This window comes from Eublepharis macularius, chromosome 7 (assembly GCF_028583425.1).
Source record: "Eublepharis macularius isolate TG4126 chromosome 7, MPM_Emac_v1.0, whole genome shotgun sequence".
NCBI classification, from domain to species: Eukaryota; Metazoa; Chordata; class Lepidosauria; order Squamata; family Eublepharidae; genus Eublepharis; species Eublepharis macularius.
Window position 1 is genome coordinate 137,147,670 of NC_072796.1, and position 26,938 is coordinate 137,174,607.

At 45.9% G+C, this 26,938-nt stretch overlaps 1 protein-coding gene across 4 annotated transcripts in view; it reads right to left on the bottom strand.

Annotated features, from left to right (window-relative positions):
* Window positions 1-26,938, bottom strand: part of PTP4A3 (protein tyrosine phosphatase 4A3) — a 128,159-nt gene that overhangs the window by 28,123 nt on the left and 73,098 nt on the right. For 3 of the 4 annotated variants that reach the window (XM_054985048.1, XM_054985051.1, XM_054985050.1), the window contains exon 2: window positions 2,949-3,698. In XM_054985048.1, coding sequence (XP_054841023.1) covers window positions 2,949-3,053 — 105 coding nt within the window. In that variant the 5' untranslated portion in view covers window positions 3,054-3,698. Of the gene's footprint in view, window positions 1-2,948; window positions 3,699-10,592; window positions 10,682-26,938 lie in introns of those variants that run through there. The other variant, XM_054985049.1, reaches the window with a different exon arrangement.

A 26,938-nucleotide genomic window follows, 5' to 3' on the forward strand; every position in this document is an offset into this window, starting at 1 on the left:
ACCGGACCTGTGAAGTGCCGCTTGCCTGCAGAACAGAACAATTGCCTCTGGAACACTGGGCATAACAGCCTTCCCCACATGCCCCACATAGGCACATGTAAGGCCTAGTTACTTCGGAAGGAGTTTGGCTCAAGACTGAGCTCTCTGTTTTACAGAAGGGAGGCAGGGCTACCTTTCTGCGGAAGCAACTACGATGTCGTAACACCTGTGCAGAGCTTACGGCAACCGTCTGCAACAAGAACTGTTCGGAACAGTCCTTGGAGAGTTGTTTAGCTACATGGGATAATCACTGGATACTCAGTGGGAGAGTTCTCAGCACCCACACCTCCGGGTAAGACACCTTACCATGCAGGCTATGTTTTGCTGTTGAAGAAGAGCTTCCTAAACCTCAAAAACAGTTTGGGCAACCAAAGTTAATTGGTTTGGGGAGGGGGGATACCCTTTTGATTGACAGCGGTGATATCCCTGATTAAGCTGGCAAAGCTTCCTTCTTTTAAAAAAACATGTTTATTTTTAAGAAAGGCAACTTCTAAGAAGAGGTGTTCGCCTTTCACAAATATCTAGTGCATGTGCCTAGATTAAGATTTTAAACAGACAGAGGCTGTGGTTCAGGGGAAGAGCCTTTGCTTGGCACACAGAAGGTTCCAGGTTCTATTCTCAGCATGTCCAACTAAAAAGGATCACATGGTAGGTGATGGGAAAGACCTCTACTTGATACCCTGGAAAGCTGCTACCAGTCTGAGGGCCAAGCTACAAGTGACAAATGACACTTGAATGGCAAGTGTATTTCTCCCTGTTCACTTGCCCTCCACTCAATCCACTTGCCAGGCAAGTGTCTTTCGTCATGTGTAGCTTGGCCCTGAGTCGACAAGACGGATTTCAATGGGGCCGATCCAATATTAAAGCAGCTTCACATGTCCGTATGACGTCAGATGAGGAGAAAAGTGGGGTGTGTGTGTAAATGCCCTTCTCCACCTAAAACTCTGTAAATTGTTTCAGGGAGCAATCCTAAGCAGGCCTCCTTGCAAGTATGCACCATTCTTTTAATGGCGCTTACACTCAGGAAAGTGGGGGAACGCAAAACCTTCACCAATTGTACCACACAGTGACATTTTACCACAGTTCTTCCTTGGATAAGCTTTCCCCAGCAGCCACTCAGATTTAAATGGTGCCAAGTGCTTTCTTAGGGAGGGGAGTTCTGCCTCAGCTAGAATCTGGGCCACAACCACTGCAGATGCATTTCTGCAAGGGACTATGGGAGAATGTCCCCTGGGCTCTGCTAGGCCTTGAATGCTTGAAGGCTCTGCTGCGTTGTTTCCTTGGGGCACTGCAGGCCTCTCAGCAGATAAGCATGAATTTGGGATGTCCCTGGGCTGCAGGAGGACTCTCTTTAGGTCTGCCGTGGACTGCTGAATCCTTTCCAGAAGATGCAACACACCCTACAGATATGGTTCCCAGGCTGACCTGGCTGGGAGCAGGGACATGGGGGGTAGTGCATGAGATGTTGGTGACGTTGCTAAGTCTCTTCAATGTGAAACCCAGAAGAGACAAAGGGTAGATCTAGGAATACCTGGAAACAATAGGGTTAAGACTAGAGAAATATGAACCAAAGTTTGTCACAAATTGGGGCGTTTTTTGGTTTGTGAACCGGTGGTTGTTGGAACTCATTTCTGATGAACTGTGACAAACTACTAGGATTTTTAGAGCAGTTTGTAATGGTTCATTTTTCGATTCGTCACTGCAGACAGCCTGGCGCCGATCAATCTGTTACTTAAGCAGTGGGGGGATGGGCTTTCTGCAGACCTTCTGCAGCCCTGGAAGTGACGAACCAAATGAACCGGTTCATGAACCAGGCAAGTTCATGGTGGTTTGTGAAACATGACAAACCACGAATTGCAATGAACCGCCATTGTCCTGGTTTGTGCCTGCCTCTAGTTAAGACCACAGAGTTTCTGGTGATTCCTAGAGCTACCATATGTCACTCCTGGGCGATGTAGCAACATCAGTGACGTTCCTGGTTTTTCCCCCTCCTGCTGCTGATCAGAGCAGTAGGAGGCATAGCAAGTATCTCCATATAGAGTTTTGTTGGAGCAGAATGGATTAATTCTGCCCTCTGCCAAAACTTTTCAAAGCAGAACCTGCCGAAAGCTCGTTCTGATTGTTTTTCTACACCAACAATTGCAATATAAAACCTTTATTACAGCAGCAAGAGTGCTTTATGCACAAAAGTGGAAAACTACAACACTGCCTACAGTGGAGGAATGGTTGACAAAAGTTTTGGAGTTTGCGTTAACAGCAAAACTTACTGCATTAATTAGAGAAAGGATGTTAGTTAACTTCTTGTCTGAATGGAAACCGCTAATAGACTTTTTGCATGAAATGGATAACAAGGATTTGATGACATCTGGATTTATGGATTAAGAAACAGGAACAATAGAAAAAAGAGGGGTTTTGTGACTAACAGAATAAGTGGGACTCTAGAAATGATATATACTTATTGCGGAGAAAATCGGAACTCAACCTGTAGTGTAATCTAGATGTTTTTTTATTTTATTTTTTCTTTTCCTCTTAATTTTATAGGTATATGTATTGTTAGTGTGTTATGTTGAGAAATGTGTTTGTTCTCTATGTTTGTTGTTTATTGTCTTGTAGTGTGTAGTTTATAGTTTAAATAAAGAAATTTTTTAGAATGCAATTGCAATATAAAACCTGACAGGTGGGAGAACCTTCACAAGGAAGTTTAATCAAGCAAGACTGACAGGGAAACATCACCAGATGGTAAGTTTTCCACTCACCAAGTATGACTGTGCAAAGTTTTCACATCAAGATTCATCTATTTTTTTTTAAATAAAACATGATGAGAACTCTGTTTAATCAGTTTAACTGTAGCCAACTTTATATTCTTTACTACCCAATAAAGCCTTTTCGGAATTGCCCACTGGACTTACCTCGATGAAAGTGTTCAGTGTGGCATTGGTAGGGTTGTGGGTTATCAGGAATCTCATGTTCTTGTAGCAGACCTCCACAGGCGCAGGCCGATTCATTCGAGCCATAATGAAAAACAGGTTGGGGAGCAAGAACACCCCAAAACGAAAAAAAAGTTGCAGGGCAAAAAGGAAAATAAAATTTCCTAGAGTTTGGCAAAATGCTTCTCCCCTCTTTATCAATGCTGTGCAAATATTCCCAGCCTTTTCTGGGGGGTGGGGGAAGATATGCTGGATTCTCTAAAGCATCCAACACGAAAAAGGAACCCTGTGCTTGATGCTGAATAATACTTTAAAAAAATCCTTTTGTAGTGTCAATTTCCTTTGCGTGTGCAATTTAGAGTAGTTGTCCTTCAGCGTCGTCCGGCTTCCCTCCTTTGCTCTCCCCTCTCCGCAAAGGCCTCTGCATTCAGTTTTACCAGCTGGCGTTCCCTCTGGCGCCGTCACGTTACCCCATCTGGATATGTAAAATATTTGGGGGCAGTGATGGAAGCCCGGTGCAGCTCAGGCTGGGGCGGCAGCCAGCAAGAGTCCTCCCTTGGCTGCAAAAGCCATGCACGGGAGATCTGAATGGTTAAGCCCAAAGGCTCAGTGCCAGGTTAGGGCGGGGCAGCCGTGTCCTTGCTTCAGCGGGCAGGATGTTGTGCGTGGCAGTGCTCAAAGGTACGCCCGGGCCCCTCCATAAATCCACAACGGCTCAGCATACAAGACAATCTGAAAGAGTGAGGGAATGGGGAGAGAGGAGAAAATTTTTTTTGTCAGCGGGTGTCTCAAACATAGTGTTGTTATTATTATTACTATATTTATTATTGTCATTATTATTGGTGGTGGAGGAAAGTGCTGTCAAGTCATAGCTGACTTATGGAGAGCCCTACTGGGGCTTTCATGGCAAGAGACTAACAGAGATGGTTTGCCATGGCCTTCCCTCTGTGACTCTGGTCGTCTTTGGACGTCACCCATCCAATTACTAACCAAGGCCGACTCTGCTTAGCTTCCGAAATCTGATGAGATCAGGGTTGCCGGAGCTATTCAGGTCAAGTCAAGTCAAGTCAAGTCACGTCATTCATCATCATCATCATCATCATCATCATCATCATCATCAAAATGCCTTGTTTATGAGTAGCAACTTAGCACTTGCATATTTTTAGGTGGGTAGATATACCGATTTTAAATAATATTAAAATCAAAAAGACCCAAAAGTGTTGGTCTGCAGTGAAAGTCCAAGATTCAAGTCCACTAGCACCTTAAAGACCAACAAGATTTCCGTGGTAGGGGCTTCCGTGAATCAAAGCTTCCTTGGTGGAACTCTCAAATGCTTATACTCTGAAAACCTTGTTGATCTTTAAGACACTACTGGATCTGAATCTTGTTCTTAGCACTTACATGCATCTAGAAACAGTGGCTTATAACAACACCACTACACAACGACAATACAACAGTGGGCTTTTATACTGCCCATCTGGACAGATCAGTGCCACACTGAGAGCGGTGAACAAAGTCAGTGTTGTTGTTATTCTCACAATACAGCTGGGGAGCTGGGGCTGAGAGGAGTGGCTTACCCAAGGCCACCTGCTGAGCTCATGGCAGACGTGGGATTCGAACTAGTAGAGTGCTGATTTGCATCCCAGTCACTTAACCACTATGCTACAGCAGCTTTATAATAATAACTGCACTTATATTCTGCCCTTCTAGATAGATTAGTGCTACCCTCAGAGCAGAGAACAAAGTCAGTGTTGTTATTGCCACAATACAGCTGGGGAGCTGGGGCTGAGAGGAGTGGCTTACCCAAGGCCCCTTGCAGAACTCATGGCAGTAGTGGGAGTTGAACTAGCAGCATGCTGATTCGCAGCCCAACCAGTTAACCACTATGATACAGCAGCTCTCTCTCAGAAACTCCACACAGAACAGGTCTTACATGAAAACTATTGCACATACACCTCCCCCAACCCTGTCAAAGACCCCAAGGTTCTAGTCCTCATAATATCAGAGAAGTTACCACGGGAGCAGAATCAGAGATAACTAAACTAGGAAAAAGAACATTGCTGAATTCTTTAAAAATGGAAGGTCTGCATCTTGATTTGAACACATAGCAACTGACTACGCTGTCCAATTGTCTGTGTGCTGGCTGACCTCCCTATCTTGACAGTCACTATTTGACATAACCTCATATCAGAAAAAGTAAACACTGAACTGGGGCAGTGGAGCAGCCAAATCTCTACACCAGCAGACAGATTCTTCAGACTTTCCCCTACTGTGAAATGGCCCGGGTCCCAGATTCGAACCGTACTGCCCTTTAGGAACGATTCTTAGGAAACGTGCATCTTCATGAAATTCACAAAGTAAGCTTCCACGATGCGACGACTCCTAGATTCACATAAGTAGTCGATGAATATGTCATAAAACCCCTCTTCAAAGCTAGTCATTTCTAAACTTTACCTGGACTAAAGTTCAATGCTTTCTGCTAGCAGTACCACATTCTTTGGATCTCCACAAACCATGCACAATTCCTCCAGTGTGTCTCCCTTCCAAGAACATCCTTCCAAGAGCTATTTAAAAGCACAGGACAGCAGCCTCTTCATTTTTGGGTCCTAACTAATACCTAATATTTAGAGGCTCTCTATACAAGACAGCTTACATGAGGACGCTCAAGTGTAGGGAGATGCAATGTTAGCCAGGAAGCATAGTTTAAAAAGACAGAGTTGACAAAGATTGCTCCTCAGAGGGTTTGTTAATTTCATCTTCGCCTCCCTGAGGGGGAGGTGAAATTGACAGAGCCTTCTGGGTGGTGGAGATGAAATTAACAAACCCTCTAAGGAGTGATCTCCGCTGGCTCTATCTTTTTAAACTACCCTTCCCAGCTAACATTGTGTCTCCCTACACTTGAGCGTCCTTGTGTAAGATGTCTCGTGTAGAGAGACTCTTATTGAGAACATTTCTATGCTGCCTTTCCACGCAATTTAGGGTACTCGAGGTGGTAAACACAAATATTTCAGACACTAAAAAGACATTTAAAATATATATATGTACGGATACATTACACATAATATTTAACACAATTAGATAAAACATAATATAAACACAGAAAAACACACAGAGAGGAAGGAGGCCTAATAAAAGTTAGTGAGGGAATGTCAAGCAAAACAAAGAGGTTTTCACAGGCTGATGGAAGACATTGATAGAGGGAGATAGACGAGTCCCTGGGGAGTTTTGGTGCCACAACTGAGAAGGCCCCTTCTTTGGTTGCCACCCGTCTAGGCTCAGCTGACGGGGAAACCTGAAACAGGCTCTCCAAAGATTACCAGAGTGGTTGGGTAGGTTAATATGGGAGTAGGTCATCCTTTAGGTATGCTGCCCCCCAAGTTCACAGGGCTTTAAAGGTAACCCCCGTAATACACAAGCAGAAGTACATAAAACAACATGAAACAAAATGGCAGCCATCTTGACTTCCAATGTACAGCATTGAGGAGTGGGCTGCATGAATCCTGTTCCAATACCTCTCTCTCCCTCTCTCTTCTTCAGTACAGGCTGGCCACCAGAGGCCTGAACTAGACCAGAAAAAAACTACTGTCACAACAAAGGATGCAGTGAGGTCACAATAGGTGAAAGTGAGGGGAAAGGCCACCCTCTTAGTTAACCAAGGCTGAACAAGATTCTCAGATGGGAACTGGTGGGTCTTATGTCTGAAAACCAGGTGGTCTACCACTGAAATTTGGGGCATTTCCACATACCTGGGGGGAGGGGGTCCAGGCAACAAGGTTTCCCCAGCCCTTATGACTAATGTAGGCCCTGACCTGGATAGCTCAGGCAAGCCTGATCCCATCAGATCTCAGAAGCTAAGCAGGGTCGGCCTTGGTTAGTAATTGGATGGGAGTCCTCCAACGAAGACCAGGGTTGCAGAGGCAGGCAATGGCCAACCACCTCTCTTAGTCTCCTGCCATGAAAAACCCCACCAGGGTCGCCATAAATCAGCTCCAGCACCACCATATGGCTAATGTAATAACTGGATAGCATGGATGGATACTAGACTACACAGAATTTCAAGGAAAAGTAGACCCTTTTCCTCAGGGAAACACCAACCCACGGCCACAGAAGGCAAACCCAAGAGCTAAAGGAACATTTCTCAACAGTTGTCCTGGAATGAATCACTCAGTTCTAATTTTTAATCTCCGTCTGTGACTAGCGTTCCATCCACACTGGAAAAAATAGAAATCTTGCCCTCAAGTCATAGTTGACTTATGGCAACCCCTGATGGGATTTTCCTGGCAAAAGACTAACAGAGGTGGTTTACCATTGCCTGCCTCTGTAATCCTGGTCTTCGTTGGAGGTCTCCCATCCAATTACTAACCAAGGCCGACCCCACTTAGCTTCTGAGATCTGACAAGATCAGGCTCACCTGGGCTATCCATGCACACTAACAAGCAATAAATGAGGAACAAGTCCAAAGCTCGTTTACTTGGGCCTAAGCTTTACTGAACTTTCAGGGTAGGTCGCAAGTCCCTCTTGAAATATATTAGATTGAGTTTGAAATATATTAGCTTAAACGGTGCAATGTGTTAAATTTACAAATATATGATTTTTCTCTCTCCTTCCCCTTCTACTCTGTATCCCGTATCTGTTATAAAAAAATAAAAAGTTTCTATATCCAAGTCCCTCTTTCTGTGTTTATCTTCAACGGCCATTCTCACTGCATCCATGCCTCCCTTTCTGAAACAGAGGAGCTCTCAGGGTTTGTACAACTGGGGCAGGTATTGTTTCCATGCAGACTCTATTGTCATTCTCCTATATCAGCAGCTGTTGAAAAAGCTGTTATCTTTACGACGGGCATTGCCGATTGTTGCTTCCAATTTGTCCTGCATGGTGGTGGAAAGTGCAATGAAGTTGCAGCCGATTTATGCTGGCAAGAGATGAACAGAGGTGGTTTGCCATGGCCTGCCTCTGCGTAGAAATGTTGGATTGTCTTGGAAGTCTCCCATCCAAGTATTAACCAGGACTGACCCTGCTTAGCTTCCGAGATCTGATGGGATCAAACTGACCTGGGACATGTAGGTCAGGGCACAGGACTGCCCAATTACAAATCTCAAATGTATGGAAATCCTCTCCAGTTTATGGCTAATCTCCATCACTCAACTTCCCAGTATTAAACACTTTCACTATTCACTCACAGCTGAATGCCCCAACTGCTGACATGGAAAAGAAGCAGTTTTGGTGACGGTGGCTGACCTAAAAGCTCTGTTGGTCATTTGTGAAAATCCGTACCGGAACTCACCTTTAACACAACCCCAGGGCTTTCCTAGCCTTTTCCACAGTCAAGACCAAAGATGTTCTCGGTCATATTTTGCTTCCCACAGTCAAAGACTGGTCAAGGGGTCTGGACAACTGGGACATGGAGTCTTTCCCCAGAAATGACACCCCAGGTGGAGCCAGCACAGGTGATAAATTTCCAGGTGATTCTCTGGCCACACACTCATTCATCACAATCGCTGGCTTCCTGCAGCTTTCAATACTTGTGGCCAGCCCAACAGAGCAACATGTGAACAGCAGGGATAGGACTATCATGAGCCTATGGACTAAGAAGTTGCCCTAACCAGAATGGTCCACGTAGCCTGATCTTGTCATATCTCAGAAGCTAAGCAGGGTTGGCCCTGGTCAGGATTTGGATGGGAGACCACCAAGAAAAACCAAAGTTGCTACGGAGCCAGGCCATGGTAAACCACCTCTGAACGTCTCTTGCCTTGAATACTCTTATAGGATCTCCATAAGTTGGATGGTGCTTGAGAACACACATACACATCTAAGAACTTAGAGTGACCTCCTAACTTCATGGCACTTGGCCTGATCATTACTGGTTCCCCTCCTCCATCCTTTGTGATCAATGAAGGAGTAATAGATTCTGCCTCCCTCCCCCATTCCAGAACACACCCCTTCCGTCTTGCTCTCTGAAGGTTCAAAAGACGAGACAACAATCACATTCTGTACAATGCAAACTGCAGCCGCATGCAGCCTCAATTTGCCTCAGAACATGCAAGGAACCACCCCTCAGCCTTGCAATTTTTTATTTATGAACCTGCTCTTTTGGAATCATAACAACAACAACAAAAACAGAGTATAGTTTCAAGCAGCAAAACCAAAAGAGTGGTGAAAGGGTTAAACACTGCTCCCTCCCTTGCATAGAGAAGGAGAGCAAGCTTGCAAATTGCATTTCAGAGATGGGAAAAATGCAAGATCTTTGCTTACGCTGAATCCTTCAGGGTCAGACCCACGCAAGTTGCTGAAGAATCCCCAGACCCGGATCTGGGAGAGGCGCCCCTCCCGAGCCGTTGTTGTTGCCTCCGTAAGAAACAGCCTGCCGCCAGCTGCATCCAGTCCTCCCTCTTAAGACCTTAGAGCCGAGCCAGGTGACTGGAGGCACACATGGCAGCTGCTTCAAGGAAATTCCTGTGCCAAGCCCGCAGAATTTGGAAGAGGGGCAATTGGCCTGCTGCCCCGGAGCACACGCTTTTGGCAACCGTTTTGCTCCCAACAGCCCCGTTAAAACCACATATGGAGATGGTTTAGTTTATTAAAAAAAAATGAGGGATGGCTACCCTTTGACCCAAAGTCCTGACTCTAATACAAGGCACCCAGATTTCCCCAGGAAGGGAGCAGGCAACGAGAACCAGATGACCCTGTTTCTAGGGGCAGCACGGATGTTTGCTGTTTTGCTGGGAGATGAATTGGCAAAGAGGCACTTTTTTGGCACCGTACAGAATTGGCATTCCTAAGAACTGCGTCTCGATTTCTGTTCCCCTCCCTCCTCCACTAGACTAGAAGCTGCTTTTCCTTCAGTTGAGGAAAGTGTGGCGGGCAAGCGGCCAAGGGAAGCTCGGAGACTACAAAAAGGTGTTTGGAGAGCAGAAGCCTCCGGCTGTTGGGAATAGGTGTGACCACAGAGCTTCCCGTCCTCCTCCATGGTTTCCAAATGACCCCGAGCCCGGCTTTCCTGCTGCCTGTTAATTCCAGTCAAATCCTTGTCCAAATTCGTATCCCTTCCTTCGAAGCAAAGCAACCTGTATAAAATTATGTCATCGATGCGTGCAGTATTCAGCGCGGAGCACATGGATTGCTGTGCGCTGGCCAGATAGACCGGCCAAATAAGGAATTAACAAGCACATCTGCACACCTCCACTGGTGAGCAAGAGAAATTCAAAGAACGGGGCGTGGGACCACGGACACGACCTTGAACTTTTAGGAAGAAGGGTAACGATAAAACCTTGAGAGAGAAAGAAGGTGCTTCCTAGAATGGTGAGAAGCCATCTAAAATTCCAGCTATTTTTTGCACAACGTGCCTACTTTGCAAAGAACTCACATGAGATTAGGGACTTCCAAGACGGACAGCCACATGCTTCCAAGCAACAAGGTGCCACATGAGAGACACACCAAACACGAGCAAATGTACAACAAACAACAGCGAAGCTGCCAGACTCACCTTTTCAGTTCGCAATTCCCCGACGCAACTCCCAGGCAAAAAAAGCAAAGCCACGTCTGATTTCTGAATAACAGACACGGCTCAAGTTGCGTAGGCTCTGCCACTGTGAGCCTCATAAGGTAAAACTGCAAAAACAAGCTTACCCTCGAGTTGAGTGCGGCTCGGAAGATTCCACTGTCACCTTCGCTCGGCACGGAGGTGCTTCTCCCACTTTCTAAGAGGCATTTCTCCCCCCCCTTCACCCCGACCTCTGCTGTTCCTTTGAAAGGAGGTGACGACACGACCCTCTGTGCACGATGAAAGAACCGGCAAACGCGAGTGCAAGCCTGCGTGTGCACACGCTGCAGTTCCAGCAGCGACTCAGAAGCTTGAAACGTAGTAAGAATAAGCCAGAGGCAAAACATCAGGTTTGCATATCCTTCCTACAGAAGGGGTTGGCCCTGCACAGCGTTCGTCACCAACAATTTCCTCTCTTTTCCAGCCCCCAAACTGCTGAACTGAGACACACATCCGCTGCCTAGAAATGTGCCAAGTCGGAAACTTAGTGGGAACGCTGCCAAAACCGTATGTTGGCTTGGGCAGCCAATATCAGGCAGCGCAGAGATGCCTCTCTAGTCTTCCCAGGCCAACACCGCAGTATATTGGGCAGCAATCTAGAAAATCACCATTTTCTTTATAATTTTTCCAGCTAGCGAAAACGCGGGTCTGCAAAGACAGACGTTCCTGAGGACATGTTGCAACTTTGGGTTGTGGGGTAGTTAAGGAAGCCCGTTTTTAGAATTATAGAACTGGAGCAAGTCGATTGCCGAGGTCTGTTTGGTGCTCGAAAACATGTCCCATCTCCGCCTCCCCCTTCTGAACCCTGCTAGAAAGTGTTTCTCCACACCTTCCGTAAAGTAGCAAGTTCCAGTAACAAGCTGTTTGTGTGAGTTAGAAAGGTATGTACGAAGTGAACCAAACTCCCCTGCCTTATAATTTAAAAAGCTAAGGAGCAAACTTTGAAACCGTTCAGAAAAGAGAACCTTGGTTCTACGGGGGGAGCATTCTGTTACACTTAAAGACACAGTATTAGAGTAAGAAAATCACAAATGTAAGCCTTATTCGAGTCTCTGCCTTTCCTTGCCAGAGAAAATGGCTTATGGATGATCATATTCCTAGGGACAACTTAAAATATGATATGCAAGCTTACCTTCTGCCTGAAGAATAGGCTCCTTGGTACGGCAAAACACCTCTGGCAGCCAGATTTTAGCTCCTCTGTCCAGCCACCGCCTCACTCCCCCACCGCCCCCAAGCTGCCAGCTTAGCCGCTGGCGTTATCTGCCTGACAGCTCTTGTTTTGCAACGCTTACCTTCGACAGGGTCACAGACTGCTTAGCACCGCGTGGACAAAGACTTAAAATAGAACGTAAGCACATAAGTAAACTGAAACGGAGAAACCGACTAAGCAGGGCAAAGGGAGGGAGAAAAATCCTTGCTGGCCATTTCTTTCCCCCTCCCTCATTTTAGCGGCACAAAACTGCAGAGACAGCACCCTCCCCTGCCCAAGTTTTTAAGCCAGCCGAGGAAGCTCTGCGTTTCATTGGGCGCTACCCATGAACAAAGCATTGTTTAGCTGGCCAGTCAATAAGGGGCAGTGGTTAAGTGTCAGTCTTGGATCTGGGAGACCTGGGACAAAGCTCATTGAGTGATCTGCACCAGTAACATGACACTTGCCTTATACTGGTCCCATCAAGTCAGTGTTGCCTTTTCAGTTACTCTCACCTACCTCACAGGATTGTTGTGAAGATTAAAAAACATGGGCAAAGAAGAAACTCTACATACCAGGCAACTTTTTGCCCAGTCTTCTCCCATGAACCATGCATATCAAGAATGGTGTAGTGGCTAGAGAGACAGACTAGGATCTGGGCAACCCAGGTTCAATTCCCTGCTCTGTCAGGGAAGCTTGCTGGGTGACCTTGGGCCAGTCACAAACTCTCAGCCTAACCTACCTTAGAGGGTTGTTGTGAGTTAAAAATAGATAGAATGATATAAGCCACTTTGGATCACCATTGAGGAGGAAGGTGGGGCATAAATGAAGTAAAAAAAATATCCTACAATCATACAACCCAAATGTGAAATCTGGGATTGGGTACAAGCTTTTCAAGGGTCACGGATGTATCTATTATTTAAGAGGAATAGCTTCAACAAACAGTCATCACTGGTGGTGTTAAAGGACCAGATACTTGCAAGGACAACAGCTGCACTGAGCCGCCTTGATGAACTGTGGTTTGCTGAAATCTCTGTGCAACGAACTCTAGTTAGTCTACTACACTTTAGAAACAAATCCTGGCTTGTTATATGTAAACGTTAATTCGCTTGCTTCTTGTTTCCTGGCAACTTATACCAGGTAGCCACAAGGGGTGGTGCCACTCAGAAAAAAAAACCTGATTAACAAACTAGCTACAAACTCCCGCTTGAACCATTTGCAGTCAAGCGCAACAACAAACCCTGGTTTACTGCGACATCTGAATGCAGCCAATATCAACCACAAGAAGCCTTGAGAATAATTCGGGACAGTTTTAAGTTGGGTGCCCCCTAACTGGCACCTTTTCTTGGGTCATTTTCCATTGTAACAAAACAGTACGAGACAAGGACTACATGGAGTCTTTCCAGAGATTACTGCCTGATACAAAAGAGACATGCCAAGCTTGGGGTTCCGATCCACAAAACAAATGCATAATGTTTCCAAGGAAGGGATTTTCCCAATAGCTACTTTCCATCCTAGCCCAAAAGTACATTTTCCCCACTGTGAGTACCAAGCGACTTACTACTGGTTGAAGAGCCATTGATTGCTCAGAGATAGCATTCACCAAGCTTCATTTTCTGTTACCGGCTTTACTGTACAAGTTGCCGCTTTTCCGTCCCTGCCAAAACCAGGACACTGACCCACAGCTGTAAATGTTATTTCTCTTTTGGGAATTAGAAAAAAAAGAAGGAAAAGAAAGATACTCATTTCATCCCCTGTCCCACAGCACGCTAAACTAACCCTGGTCTCCTGGAGGATGCAACCTTTAAAGAGAAGTTCTACTACCCTCTCGGGACTAAGAGGAACAGAGCGGGCGGATGGTCAGAAGTATATTTATAGCCCCCAAATCACATTGCACAGGAGGGACGAGCTGTAAGAGCCAGGATGCAGCCGCTGAGCCGAGGGGGCTTCGAAAGGCACATCCCGTGAGAACCTCTCCTGACCGTTAGATAAACAGAGTGCTCCTTTCTTATAACAGACACCTGCTTTGCATCTGTTGGGGATGCATCTGGCTTTTGTTTTTGAGAAGATAACAGGAAAAAAAAACCATGCAAACTGGGGGTGGGGAGACGAGGTTCTTTCTTTGCTGGATACACTTACGCTTCATAAAGCAAGAGCAAACCGACTTGGACTGGATGAAAATTCTACCCCCCCCCCCCCACAAAACGGGCTATCAGAAAAGCATCATTTATTTCTTTACTTTGTTTTAGGCTCTGCTTTGGGGGATCCAAAGTGGCTTATATCATTCTCCTCTCCTCAGTTTTATCCTCAAAACTCTGAGGTCGGTTTGGCTGAGTGTATGTGGCTGGCCCAAGGTCACCGAGCAAGTTTCTGGGCAGAGATCCTAGTCTGCTCTAACCACTATACGGCACTAGCTTCCAAAAGTGACAGCTTCCCTTTGCCGGTCCACAGCACCCAATACTGAGATTATGGAGAGTCTATACAGCCACTATGGCTAATAGCCATTGACTGACCTAGCCATCACGAACTGAGTCACCTTTTAAAACCATCTATGCCACTGGCCACCAGATCTTGTGGCAGGGAATTCCACAGGCCACTAAGATGGCTGATCTCTCTCAAATGCCCTCCCAAGCAGAACTGTTGCCGACTTTTCCTGAGAGCTGTTCTATCAGAGGTCTCCTCATTTCCTCAGAGGATTGGGCCTTCTGCTTCAACGAGAACCCGTGTTTTAGTTGCAGCCAAACTTGTCGCTTTTGTTGAGGGCACCAAGAGGAGAAAAAACTGGGGGGGGGGACCAAATGTGGGGATATCGGAATTATCTACATAAAACTGCAAATAGGGTCCCATGCACAGGCACAGAATGGCATTATGGTACTAGCAGCTTTATTTTCAATTCTCTTCCTAGTAATCCCAGCAGCGCCTTGTTGCTAAAAATTGACATTTTCTTGGAGGTCTACCATCTAGGATGTTTTTATCTCACACAGTGATGTGGATAGGCCGGGAACATTTGAATCAGAAAATTTTCGGAGTCGAATTTTAAAAAGTAATTTAAATATTTAAGTAATGTTAGCACAAGAAGAAGACAAATACACCAAGTAGAAGCCCAGAACATATGGAAGCACCGGGGTCTGGCCATGCTTCATGTCACAGATTTAGTCTACATAACTTGACTCATTCCGGTACAACGGTGCTGGCAGCTAGAAATAAACAGAGACTATATTTGCACATGTGGGGTGGAAAATTTCCCATGGAAAACTGTAGCATTGGGAATGGAGGCACATATGTATCCACACCTCCATTTTATCTGCACAACACCCCTGTAAGGTAACCCAGGTGGAGAGAGGTTTGCCGGAGGTCTCCCAGGAAGCTCCACGGCAAAGTAGGAACTTGAACTCGGATCTTCCAGCCAATTGCTTTAAGCACTACAGTGAACTGTGGCTCACTCGGATTCCAAGATCTCTTAACAGCCCAAAGGGAATTTGTATCCAAGGCTTGTGGGCTGAATGCAGGCCCCATCTTGAATATTTCGCAGCCCTACAGGAGGAGGACGTCATCTAACAGCTCCCCCCCCCATGCTTCCTGCCACCAGTCCGATTTTCTGAGGCTAGCTCCATTTTCTTAGCAAGATGGCCAAGCCTGCACTTGACTGACACCAACTTCAGATGACATGAGGGGGCTCCCTTTGATCAAACACATTAAAAACCCATTGATGTAGAAATGTAGCTCATCAGGGACAAGGACTCTAGCCTAGCCTTTCCTCCAACTTTATTTTGTACTTAGCAACTGATGAGCCAGTTTAATGCAGTGGTTAACAGCGCAGGACTCTAATCTGGAGAACCGGGTTTGATTCCCTAATCCACTGCTTGAATCCAGGTGGGTGACCTTGGGTCAGCCACAGCTCTTCCAGAGCTCTCTCAGCCCCTCCCACCTCACAGGGTGTTTGTTGTTGTGGGGATAATAATGGCATACTTTGTAAACCGCTCTGAGCGGGTGTTAAGTCGTCCTGAAGGGCGGCATACAAATCAAATGTTGTTGTTGTTATTGTTGATATGATCATTATTGTTCTGAAGTGGGACCGTCATCTCTAGATTAGATTACTGTAACTTGCTCTATGCAGGGCTGCCCTTGAGACTGATCTGGAAGTTACAGCTGGTCCAGAATGCAGCAGCACGGACCCTCACTGGAACTCCGGTTAGGATGCATACAAGACCTATTCTGGGTCAGCTACACTGGCTCCCAGTCAAGTTCTGGGTCAAGTTTAAGGTACTGGTTATGATGTTTAAAGCCTTTAGCGGACTGTGACCAACATACCAGTTTGATGTGGTTAAAAGCGGCAGGACTCTAATCTGGAGAGCCGGGTTTGATTCCCCACTCCTCCGCTTGAAGCCAGCTGGGTGACCTTGGGCTGGTCACAGCTCTCTGGAGCTCTCTCAGCCCCACACACCTCACAGGGTGTTGTTGTTGTGGGGATAATAATGACATACTTTGTAAAAGGCTCTGAGTGGGCCTTAAGTTGTCCTGAAGGGTGGTATATAAATCGAATATAAATCGAATGTTATTGTTATTATTATTATACCTGCAGGACAGTTTCTCGCCATACGTTCCCCGGAGGGCACTTCGTTCTACTGACAAATACCGACATTCACCTAGCCTTGACCAGAGCTAGGGCCTTTTCGGCCCTGGCACTGGTGGAACTCCCTCTCCATCAAAGCTGGGGCCCTGCGGGACTTGCTACAGTTCCACACGGCCTGTAAGATGTTCCGCCAGGCCTATGGTTATGACTGAGACTTGGGAGAACTGTCCAACTGCCCATCCCTGCTGTGATGTGTGGTACACCTGTTATTGAAACCATATATCATCTGCCTGCCCTACCTCACAACATCTCAAATGATGGGGTGTATGGTGAACACTGAGTGCCATCTTGGGTAATCTGGTTTTAACTTGATAATGTGATCGTTTTACATCCACGGATTGTGTTTTAAATTGTTCTGTTGTTATTACAGTGTTGTAACCAGCCCTGAGCCCGCCTGAGGGGAGGGCGGGTAAAAATCAATTAAATTTAATTAAATTAATTAAATTAAAATTTAGCCTAGAGGAGCCTGATCTTGTCAGCTCTCAGAAGCTAAGCAGGGTCGGCCTCGGTTAGTAATTGGATGGGAGACCTCCAACAAAGACCAGGGTTGCGGAGGCAGGCAAGGGCAATCCACCTGTTAAGTCTCTTGCCATGAAAACCCCACCAGGGGTCGCCATAAGTCAACTATGACTCGAGGGCAGGATTTCATTCATGGACCAATCCCAGGTTTACTAATTCAGCACATAAACCCAGTGAATGCGCTCACTCTAATTTGGGAAGAAGAAGAAAATGAGGCAGTTCATGAGCCTTCCGTAAGAGGAAAGTAGTTTTTCTCTTTTTAAATGGGAAGATCCAAGCTAAATGACCCAGGTTTTCTGTCACCCCACGCTATCCTCCCAACTGTCTGCCTCTTAAGTAGAAGAACTCAAAATTACAATTAAGAATTTAATCTTATCTTCTCAAGCATGATGCTTGCAAAACTGTTTTAATGAGGGAAGGAGATGCAAAGTGAATTCTCTCCTGTCGTCAGAAAACATTACTCGGATCAGGCTTATTAAAAAATAATTACCCATAAAAGCTCTCTTCTGTCCAAATGGTCGTCCGCAATTAAGGGGGCAATTATATGCCCGCTGACTTGGGAGCTAGCCCTCCTGAACTCCCTGACTCTTCCAAGTCAACAGGCATCAATGCTCCCTCTACAAAACTAATAACCTGATGTTCTCTATTTTTACTTTGTCTTTAGAAAAGTCACCCAGAAACGCTCTCATTATGTGGCGGGTTTTAGATCCTTACCTTGTATGTAAACTGGTTTTAGGGCTCCTGGCTTTGATTCTGGGCTATTGTGGCTGCAATTCTATGCAAAACTCCCACAGGAAATTAATAATAACAGCAGCAGCAGCAGCAACAACTGCATTTATATACCGCTCTTCTAGACAGATTAGTGCCTCACCCAGAGCAGTGAACAAGTTAGTGTTATTATTATCCCCACAATACAGCTGGGGAGCTGGGGCTGAGAGGAGGGGCTGACCCAAGGTCACCTGTTGAGCTCAGGGCAGTAGTGGGATTTGAACCAGTAGAGTACTGACTCGCAGCCGAACCACTTCAGTGACTTAACCAATATGCATGGCCTGGCTGTACACATACCTGGGCTAAACATGTGGTCAAGATAGCAAGGAGACCCTCCTGGGCTGACAAACGTGCCCCCCAGGAGCTACGAGAAGGCTGCATCTTCCCCAAAAGTTGTTCAAAATTATGGTACCTCCCCATCAGTTAGTGAATAGCAGACAAAGTAGGATGGTTTGGCATTCTAAGAACGAGCTTCTTTTTATGAGTAAAGACACACAGATTGCAAGAGTGAGTGCAGCCGCACCCAAGCAGTAGGAAACGTGCAGTATTTTCTACAAAGAAAACACTTTTGAACAGAGAGGGAAGAGTTCAGCCAAGCCATATGTGGATTGCCACGTGAGGGAACCGTGCATATTTGTTACATGTCTGACACATCGGGAAGCTACTGCAAATCACACCTAGAGAGGATATAGGCACACTTTATATGCTGATTTTTGTTTCGGGGATAGAAGGATACTCACGTAGATCACAAATTCTGGCCGAGGGATTATTTAACATATAATACACAAGAGAAAAGATTGGAAATATGAACACATAAATTGGAGCGTATCAGGAATGAGGTCCACGGCCTATCTCAAAATGGCTGCTATGGGGAAGAGGCCATGACTCAGGGATAGAGCGCCTACTTTGCACGCAGGAGGATCCAGGTTCAATACTGACATCTCCAGTTAAAAGGATCAAGTGATAGGTGCTGTGAAAGAACTTGGCTTGAGATCAGGAAGAGATGTTGTCTGAATTCAGCTTCCAAAGAACAGGGAGGGCTTCCAAATAATAACATAACAACATTTGATTTATATAACACCCTTCATGACAACTTAACACCCACTCAGAACGGTTTACAAAGTATGTCATTATTATCCCCACAACAATAATCACCCGATGAGGTGGGTGGGGCTGAGAGAGCTCCAGAGAACTGTGACTAGCTCAAGGTCGCCCAGCTGGCTTCAAGCGGAGGAGTGGGGAATCAAACCTGGCTCTCCAGATTACAGTCCTGCTGCTCTTAAGTGACTGACCCAAGGTCACCCAGCTGGCCTCAAGCAGAAGAGTGGGGAATCAAACCTGGCTCTCCAGATTAGAGTCCCGCGGTCTTAACCACGGCACCAAACTGGCTCTTCCAAAATTGCCAAGCCCAGAGGAACGGGGAAGTATACATCTACAGCCAAACTGAGGACACATGGTTGTGACACACCAGCCTGAGATACTCAGCGCTTTGCTAGACAGTCGCCTGGCAGGGAGGGATGTGAAGCACCCTAGATTTTTCTGTTCCATTCAAGATCGTTTGGACTTTATCCTGATGAGGGCACCAGCAAGAGGGCACCAGAAAACGCACAGGCAGGTGCCATGCAGTGGATTGCCCAAAGGCATGTTGCATATCTTGCACTCTTGGTCGGAAAACTGGCTTGTGAATTCAGCTCAGTTCGCTGGTCAACCAACAATTCTTTTAAATATGCTAGTTTAAACTTAGCAGATGACATTTAGCATCAGGTGGGTAGGCATGTTGGGTCTGTAGTAGAAGAGCAAGATTTGGGTCTAGTAGCACTTTAAAGACCAACTAGATGTCCAGGGTATGAGCTTTTGAGAGTCAGACGAAGAGAGCTCTGACTTTTGAAAATGCCTACCTTGCAAATCTAGTTCGTCTTTTAGGTGCTACTGGACCCAAATCGTACTCTCTCACATGACGTTTAGCATCTGTGCTTGCTTAAACAAGAATTATGCAAAGCAATGTTGCGGTGACTGAAGGGGATGCAAGCAGACAGAACTCGCCCTTCTGTGCTGAGACTAAAAGGTGCGCAAGCCCAGTCTGGGCCCAGATTTGGTAACCATACAACACCCTTAGCCACACAGTTCCAAGCTCTTTTCCTTCAGGATCTCTCTCTTCCGTCCACTTATCCTTCCCTTTGGCTCCTTCATTCCACTGCTAGCTTTGCCCGTGAGATGGCAGTGATTAGCTTGCTCTGCCCGATTCCCCACTTCCATAGAGCTTGTGCAAAGTTTAAATCACACAGTTCAATAAAACCAGAGTTTTGCTGCTGACTGTTCCCTAAGCAGCTACAGAATATCCGCAAACATTCCAATGCAGCACCACTCCAACCAATCAGCACCAGGAAGCTGCACTGTCAGAAGTGCTAAACAATACAGACTGTGGGCGCAGACATGCACGCCAGAACAGACAGCAGCTCACCACCTGCCAAGCTATTATTCTGCTAGCAGCTCTCTCCACCCATCGGAGACAAAGTGAGCGTTAAGAAGGATTTAACAAAGGATCACAGGGAGATCAAACTCTTAAACCAACTTGATCCTGATTTTGAACATCTAGAGAGCTGCTAAAGGGCAAGAAGACAGTGCAGACATATCCCTGTTGCAATTCCCCACAGATTCCCAACAGAGTGCAATCAGTATGCACAGGGCAGAAAACAGAAACAACTAAGGGCCAAGCTACACATGACGAATGACACTTGAACAGCAAGTGTATTTCTCCCTGTTCACTTGCCCTCCACTCAATCCACTTGCCGTTCAAGTGTCATTCGCCATGTGTAGCTTGGTCCTAAGATGGTTTCTTTGACTGTTCACCGAGGGCTCGCAATTAATTAGTGCATATTTTTGCAGCAGTTCAACAGATGGAGCCGTGGCGTGTGCTCTGCCTGCCGTGAAGTCAGAAAGAACGATGTTCTCTATTTAACTGGAATGGAAGTCTGGTACACAGAGAACCTCTTTCTCCTGAAGCTCACATTCTGCAAATGGCGAAGTCCCTCTTTCTCCTGAAGCCATCTCCCCTCTCTAAAAACGGGGAGATGTTCAAGTGGAAGAGTGGGGAATGTTCGGTCAGATAGGCCATCTTAGTTTATGAGATAACCTTGCAAATATTCAGAGGTAAATGCAATCGCTAGCATCACGGAAGAGCTAAATTTATATGAACAAATGTTTGTCAAATTCTCTACCTTCAGGTCACCCTTTCCCGTTTCTGCTACTCTCTATGGGGATTCCTTCGACACTTGGGGGGGGGGGGGGCTACAACACATCCAACACGACCCACAGCTGTGCATCCCAAAGGGAAAAGATCCAGAGGAGTTAGCCGTGTTAGTCTGTAGTAGCAAAATAGAAAAGAGTCCAGTAGCACCTTTAAGACTAACCAACTTTACTGTAGCGTAAGCTTTCGAGAATCACAGTTCTCGTTACATCTGACAGAGAGCTGTGGTTCTTGAAAGCTGGTTAGTCTTAAAGGTGCTACTGGACGCTTTACTATTCTGAAGAGAAACTGTCCCAAACCCGGCCCAATTGGATCTGCGACTATTATTTTAAGCATTCTGACTCTATCTACTTTGAATGCATGAAGCTGCCTTATGCTGAATCAATCTTTGATTCATCAAGGTCAGTTCTGTCTACTTGGCAACGGCTGTCCAGGTGTCAAGCTAAGATCATTCACATCACCTCCAACCTGATCCTTTAAACTGGTGATGCCAGGAATTGAACCTGCTGTTAGCAGTCAGACCCCCTCCCCACACTGTAAGGGTAGTTTCTAGATATGGAATATCATAACCCCCTGTGCCAGAAGTCCAAGGCACTGCCTGGTTCAAGGCAGAGAGGATGCCAGCTGGCTTGGAGATTGGAAAGTTACCAAGTTGTGAGTCGGAGGAGGGATAACTAACTGACGGCCCTAATGCCCTGGAGAGACGCAGAGATAATGAGGCTTCTTGAGAAAAGTCCCTGCCTAATCTCATCAACGTCTTCCTTTACCTTCCCTTACCCATTTACCGTAATCAAAGCTATTCAGCACATCTGACAGCCTTCCGTTCCCGTATCTTCCAGGTCATGAAGCAATACTTTCACCTACAGACCATCCCAGATAATTATATCAAGCCTCTTCCAATGTATTGTCCCACCTCCAGACGAACCATTAAGTCATTGTTTTGGGAAACAAGATGTCAGCATTGCTCCAGGGAACGTTTTGCCCTATAACTGGGCTTCCCAGCCATGTGCTCTGTGTGTGGTACCCGCTCAGGCACCCCCAATCCGTTTGGGCTTTGCTGCTCCTCCATGGACCCCCTCTTCTCCGCGACTGGGAATTATCACCCTTCTCCCCAAACTGCTTTTCCATTCAGTCACTGTTCTCTTGGCCTGTGTGTGGTTTCCTATATGCTAGCCTTTTATTTCTCCATTAATTTTTTTTAAAAAACCCTTCTCCTGTTGAACATCCACCTGTTTATATGAGCATTCTCTAAGGGAATAATCCCAGTAGACATAGGTGGAGAATCCCAGTTACCTCCTTTTACTTGCCTCCTTAATACTAATTCCCCAAAATAATTAAGGAGATCTCCTTTTCGGGTAACACTTGGACCTCCAATGCAGGCCAAGCAGATGTTTTCCACTGAGCCATAACCTTTAGGCATACTATTCTGCAGTCTTACCTAAGCCTTGCCCAGCAGAAGCAGCCAAGCACACAACGGGACGCTGGAGGAGATCCCAGAAGGTCGAGGGGCTTCTGGCTGGTATTGACAGATTTGCTATCAAGCTTAAGAGCAAGAACAACAGTAAGCAACAGCAAAGGCAGAATTATGGTAAATAGCCAAGCCGCCCAAAAGGAATCTCAACATAACCTACTAGAATTCAAAACAAAGAAATGTGCTAGATTAAGTAGAGGAATGTTCTAATGTACAGACAAAGATTCTAGAACAAGTACCACCGCTGTACAGCTCAACCTCATTTTCAAACATTCTTTATCAAGAACATGCCATGTTTATGGCTCACTCTCTAAGAAGTGTATCATTAAATCCATGGCTACATATAATTCTTGTGTGTAATTCTCTCAAAAAGACCAACCTTTTGGCGGTATGATGCTTAAGAGGGGCAGGAAAAATGGGAGAGAATTGGGAGGAAAATAGGAGAAGAAAATCGTATTTATCGATTTATTTGTACCCTACCTTTCTCCCCAACGGGGATCCAAAGTGGCTGACATTGTTCTCTCCTCCATTCTACCCTCACAACAACCTTGTGAGGTAGATTAGGCTGAGAGTGTGACTGGACCACTGTCACCAAGTGAACTTCCGAGGTACAGTGGGATTCGAACCCAGGCCTCCCAGATCCTAAGTCCAATACTAACCACTACACCACAATGGACAGAGGCGACAAGCATGAGGGCCAGGAACTGAAGCTGGAGCGAATTTCATGCATTTTACACCCTGTTTAAAATTCCTGGCTCAACGCCAGGAGGCACCAGATGCGGGAACCAAGATAGATAGCGTCTTCCTAAGCGGCGCCCTAGCCAAAGCAGCCAGCAGGAGACCCGAGAAACGTCTCTTTAAATTGAAGGATGATCTTCACTCCCAGAACAACTTTTCACAGTCAATACTGTGAAAGATCTCCCATTGAGCAAAAAGGAATCCAGAAAGTTGGGGTATGGATCAGAATAAAACTTTTTTTAAAAAAAGGGAGGGAGGAACGCTGGCGAGAGAGAAGATCGTCTTTACAGAACTGCAGGATCCCAAGGGGAAAATCCTTCCACCGTTCTCAGGCCAGGAAGGATTTCACACCAGTAAAAACAAATAGGAATCTTGCGACACTCTGAAGATGAACAAGTTTTTATTGTTGTGTGAGCTTCTGCGGATGAGAGCCCAACGTGGTCAACCAAGCAACATCATCAGAACACTAAAGTTCTGAACTCTGACTTTGGCATGAAGTTTCTAGACCTCAAGGACACAGGTAAAAGATGCCCTGAGAACACATAGTTGGTTTCTTACACCATGAGAAAAGGATCATACATGAAAAATGATTTCTGAGGTTCAGGTGTAACAGACGCTCACTTAGAAAACAAAAAAATGCTCATGGGTCGTCAATCATAATTTGGTAACTTTAGTTCCGCCCGGGAAGACCTGATCAAACCTTCCCAGTTCATTGTCCTATCCTGGAGACGGTTTACTGGCTTATTCTCCCACTTTGGTGACAGTTTGCCAGCTCTTTGTCTCGTCCCGGAGACAACTTCTCAATCCTTTGTCCCACCCCGGAAACAACCACCCAAATCTTTGTTTTGGGGGCAGAAGATGCAATCTTGCCCCTTGGGTGGGATCCATGGTATAATTTGGGCCACCCCTCAGCCCAAAACAGTATGCATGCTTTAGATCCAGCATCCTCGAACCTCCGTTCAAGTCCTTTTGCCTTGATGCGCAGACTGCTCAATGCGCCTCCTCTCTCCTGGATGTCTGGACAGTAAATATAACCCAATCCCTCATAATTTCTTTCTAGCTCGCTCTGACTGTGTGCTGTGTGTGTGTATGTGTGTTGTATTCTGTTAATCTTTGTTATTTTCAATAAAAATCCCCCTTTTTGGTTGAAATATCTATCTGCTTATTGAAAGGAATTCTCTAGCTGGGGCAATCCTCGTATACATTGGTGGAGATCGCTCAGTTACCCTCTCCTTGCTGCTAATTCCCCCCCAACTCGCAAGGAGATCTTCCCTTTGGGTAACAAAGGGACAATTTAGCTTTGATCTGCTTCCAACAAAAGGTGCCCAGAAGCCCCAGTATCACATTATAACATGCATGCAAAGCAAATACGAAGTCTCTCCAACCTTTTCAAGATGGCACCATCAAAAAATCAGAAATATGCTCTCAGGTCTGCTTAAGGCCAAAGCCTCAGCAATGGCAGGTGATGTCTAGGAATTCTCAAATATTTCTTCTCAGCCTGTGGCAGATGGCGAGAAAGATAGTCGGCTGGATTGGATGCAACAGTTTTGTAGTCACCCAGAAAACACCATTGGTGGCCTTAAGTTTTTGAAGAATTGGCTGGTTGTTGCTGCCTAGCAAGTCTCTTTCCCAAATCTTTCAAAACGCAAAGAGAAAACCAGGGAAACAGCTTGATTTTGCGGGGGCCTGGACTAGTTTGGACACGGCTTGAGAAAAGACATGTTTCAGTGGAGGAAAGGTAAGCGATTGCTTGGAAGAAAAAGTCTGGATTGTCCCTGTTTTGCATACAAATGAAGAGTAACCCTGGACTAATTTCTGGGAGATCCCGGAGGAGACCGTAGGAAAGCGTTTCCGTTCTTTGCTGCCCAAATTTCCCCTTTTTAATTTTCTTTTATAAATACAATTTTGATTCAAACTCATTTCAAAATAAGCATTGAGGCAAGAAATGCAATTATAAATACAATATAGACCCTTAGCTAAGGGCATAAAAAGTAGCTAACATAGGTCAAACTTACTTTCTTGACCCACATAGCTGGACAAAATTCGTAACAGAACAGGAAAAAATATTCAAACCATGCCCTAGATTTCCACCAACTGTTTTATGTTTCACATTAGCTCTTAAAGACGCTGTTAATTTTGCAATTGATAACAAATGCCAATTTATTTATTTTTGGGGAATAGCTGATCATCTTATTGGGACTTGTCAGGCTTTTCCAGCATTTTACAAATATGTCTGGCCACTGAGAAGCAGGTTAGGATAATAAAGAACGACTGTCCCAAGGCCACCCAAAAAACTGTATGACAGAGCCGGGATTTGAACCAGAGTTGACCAAAACCTAGTCTGAAACCCTAATCATTACACTAAGATCCCCCTCGGACAGAAGGACCCTCTTCACACAAAGGGAAGCTGACCTGAGGAACTCACTTCCACAAGATGTCATGGTGGCCAGTGGCTTAGATGGCTTTAAGTGGGGGTTGGACTATGGAAGATAGGTCTCTTGTTGGCTATTAGCCGTGACTGAGCAATGCCTCTGGTTGGTCAGATGGAGGGAAACAATTCGTGTGGAAAGGCTGTTGCCAGCATGCCCTACTCGTGGACTTCCTTGCGGCACCTGATTGGTTAAAAGGAAGATGCTGAAGTTAGATGGACCACTGGTTTGGGTCAGCAGGGCCCCTCTCATGCAAGGGTCTGACATGCCAACGTCATGCATCCACAGGCATTCACAGATGTCTTCCTCCCCAAATTATTCCTTTTTAAAGCCTTGTGGCTACTATGTCTTGTAACAGCAAATGTCGTAAGTTAAGTATATGTTGCACGAAGTGCGTTTTCCATAACTGATTCCACAACACCCCCCCCCCCTCATTCCGATATTAAGGCAGAGGGACAAAATTTCTTTGCATTGGCTCTCCCGTCTTGGGCCATTGCCACACATCCTTAAAGGGACGGCCCACTCACTGAACTCTGCCAGCTTGCAAGCTATTCGACTTCTGTTTTTTCGGCGTTTTTTCTGGGAACGCACTTTCCCGCGTCCCAGAAAAGGCGCCGAAAAATAAAGCCAAACAAGCCTGCAACCGTTTTGAAAATGGAGATGTGTGGAGTGAAGGGGGAAAGCTGCCAGCATTTGGTGAGTGGGCCGTCCCTTTAAGGACGTGTGGAAACGGCCTTGGCTCCAATCCGAGATTGGTGAGGACAAAACCCAGGGAAGGATCCATTGTCATTTTTTTTGGCAATGCTGAGCTGCCAGCCAATCATCGCTAAGGCCAAAACAGTACGATGACTCAGCAAGTCAGTTCTTTGAGTCTTAAGGGTTGACCGCTAAGTTGCATTACAGTATTAAGCAATGCTGTCCATGTGATCTGGCGCCAAGCAGTGAACTGGATTCCACAGATCCATTCCACGACTGGTGGAAGGTGCCTTGTTCCAGAACAACAAGCCACCATTAGTGGAACAGATACGCATGGGAAGCAGAAGTAGTCCAGAACGCATGATGCCACCCTTCTATCCTTGGAGTGGATGACTTCAGCCCCAAAGGAACTGATAAACAAGTCAGCAGCTGCTGCATGCTGCCGTCAACATAAACAGGGTTGCGGGCATAATTACAAGGTGATGCTTGTCTAAGCTTTGCACGAGGGATAAAACGGATCTCCCTGAAGCCAAAAAGGAGGAGGCACTGCCTGAATTGTGAAGCTGCGAGGTGTTTTTGGTAAAGAATCAACATTAAGCAGGCATGTGAATGAGAAAACAATGACGGTGCATGGCACCACACCAAGGGAAGTGGGGCAGCCATGATTTCAACACTTCCGCCGTGCAACAATCTAGCACAGAAAGGAGAAAAAAGCTCTGCCCAGCTTTCCCCCCTGATGTGC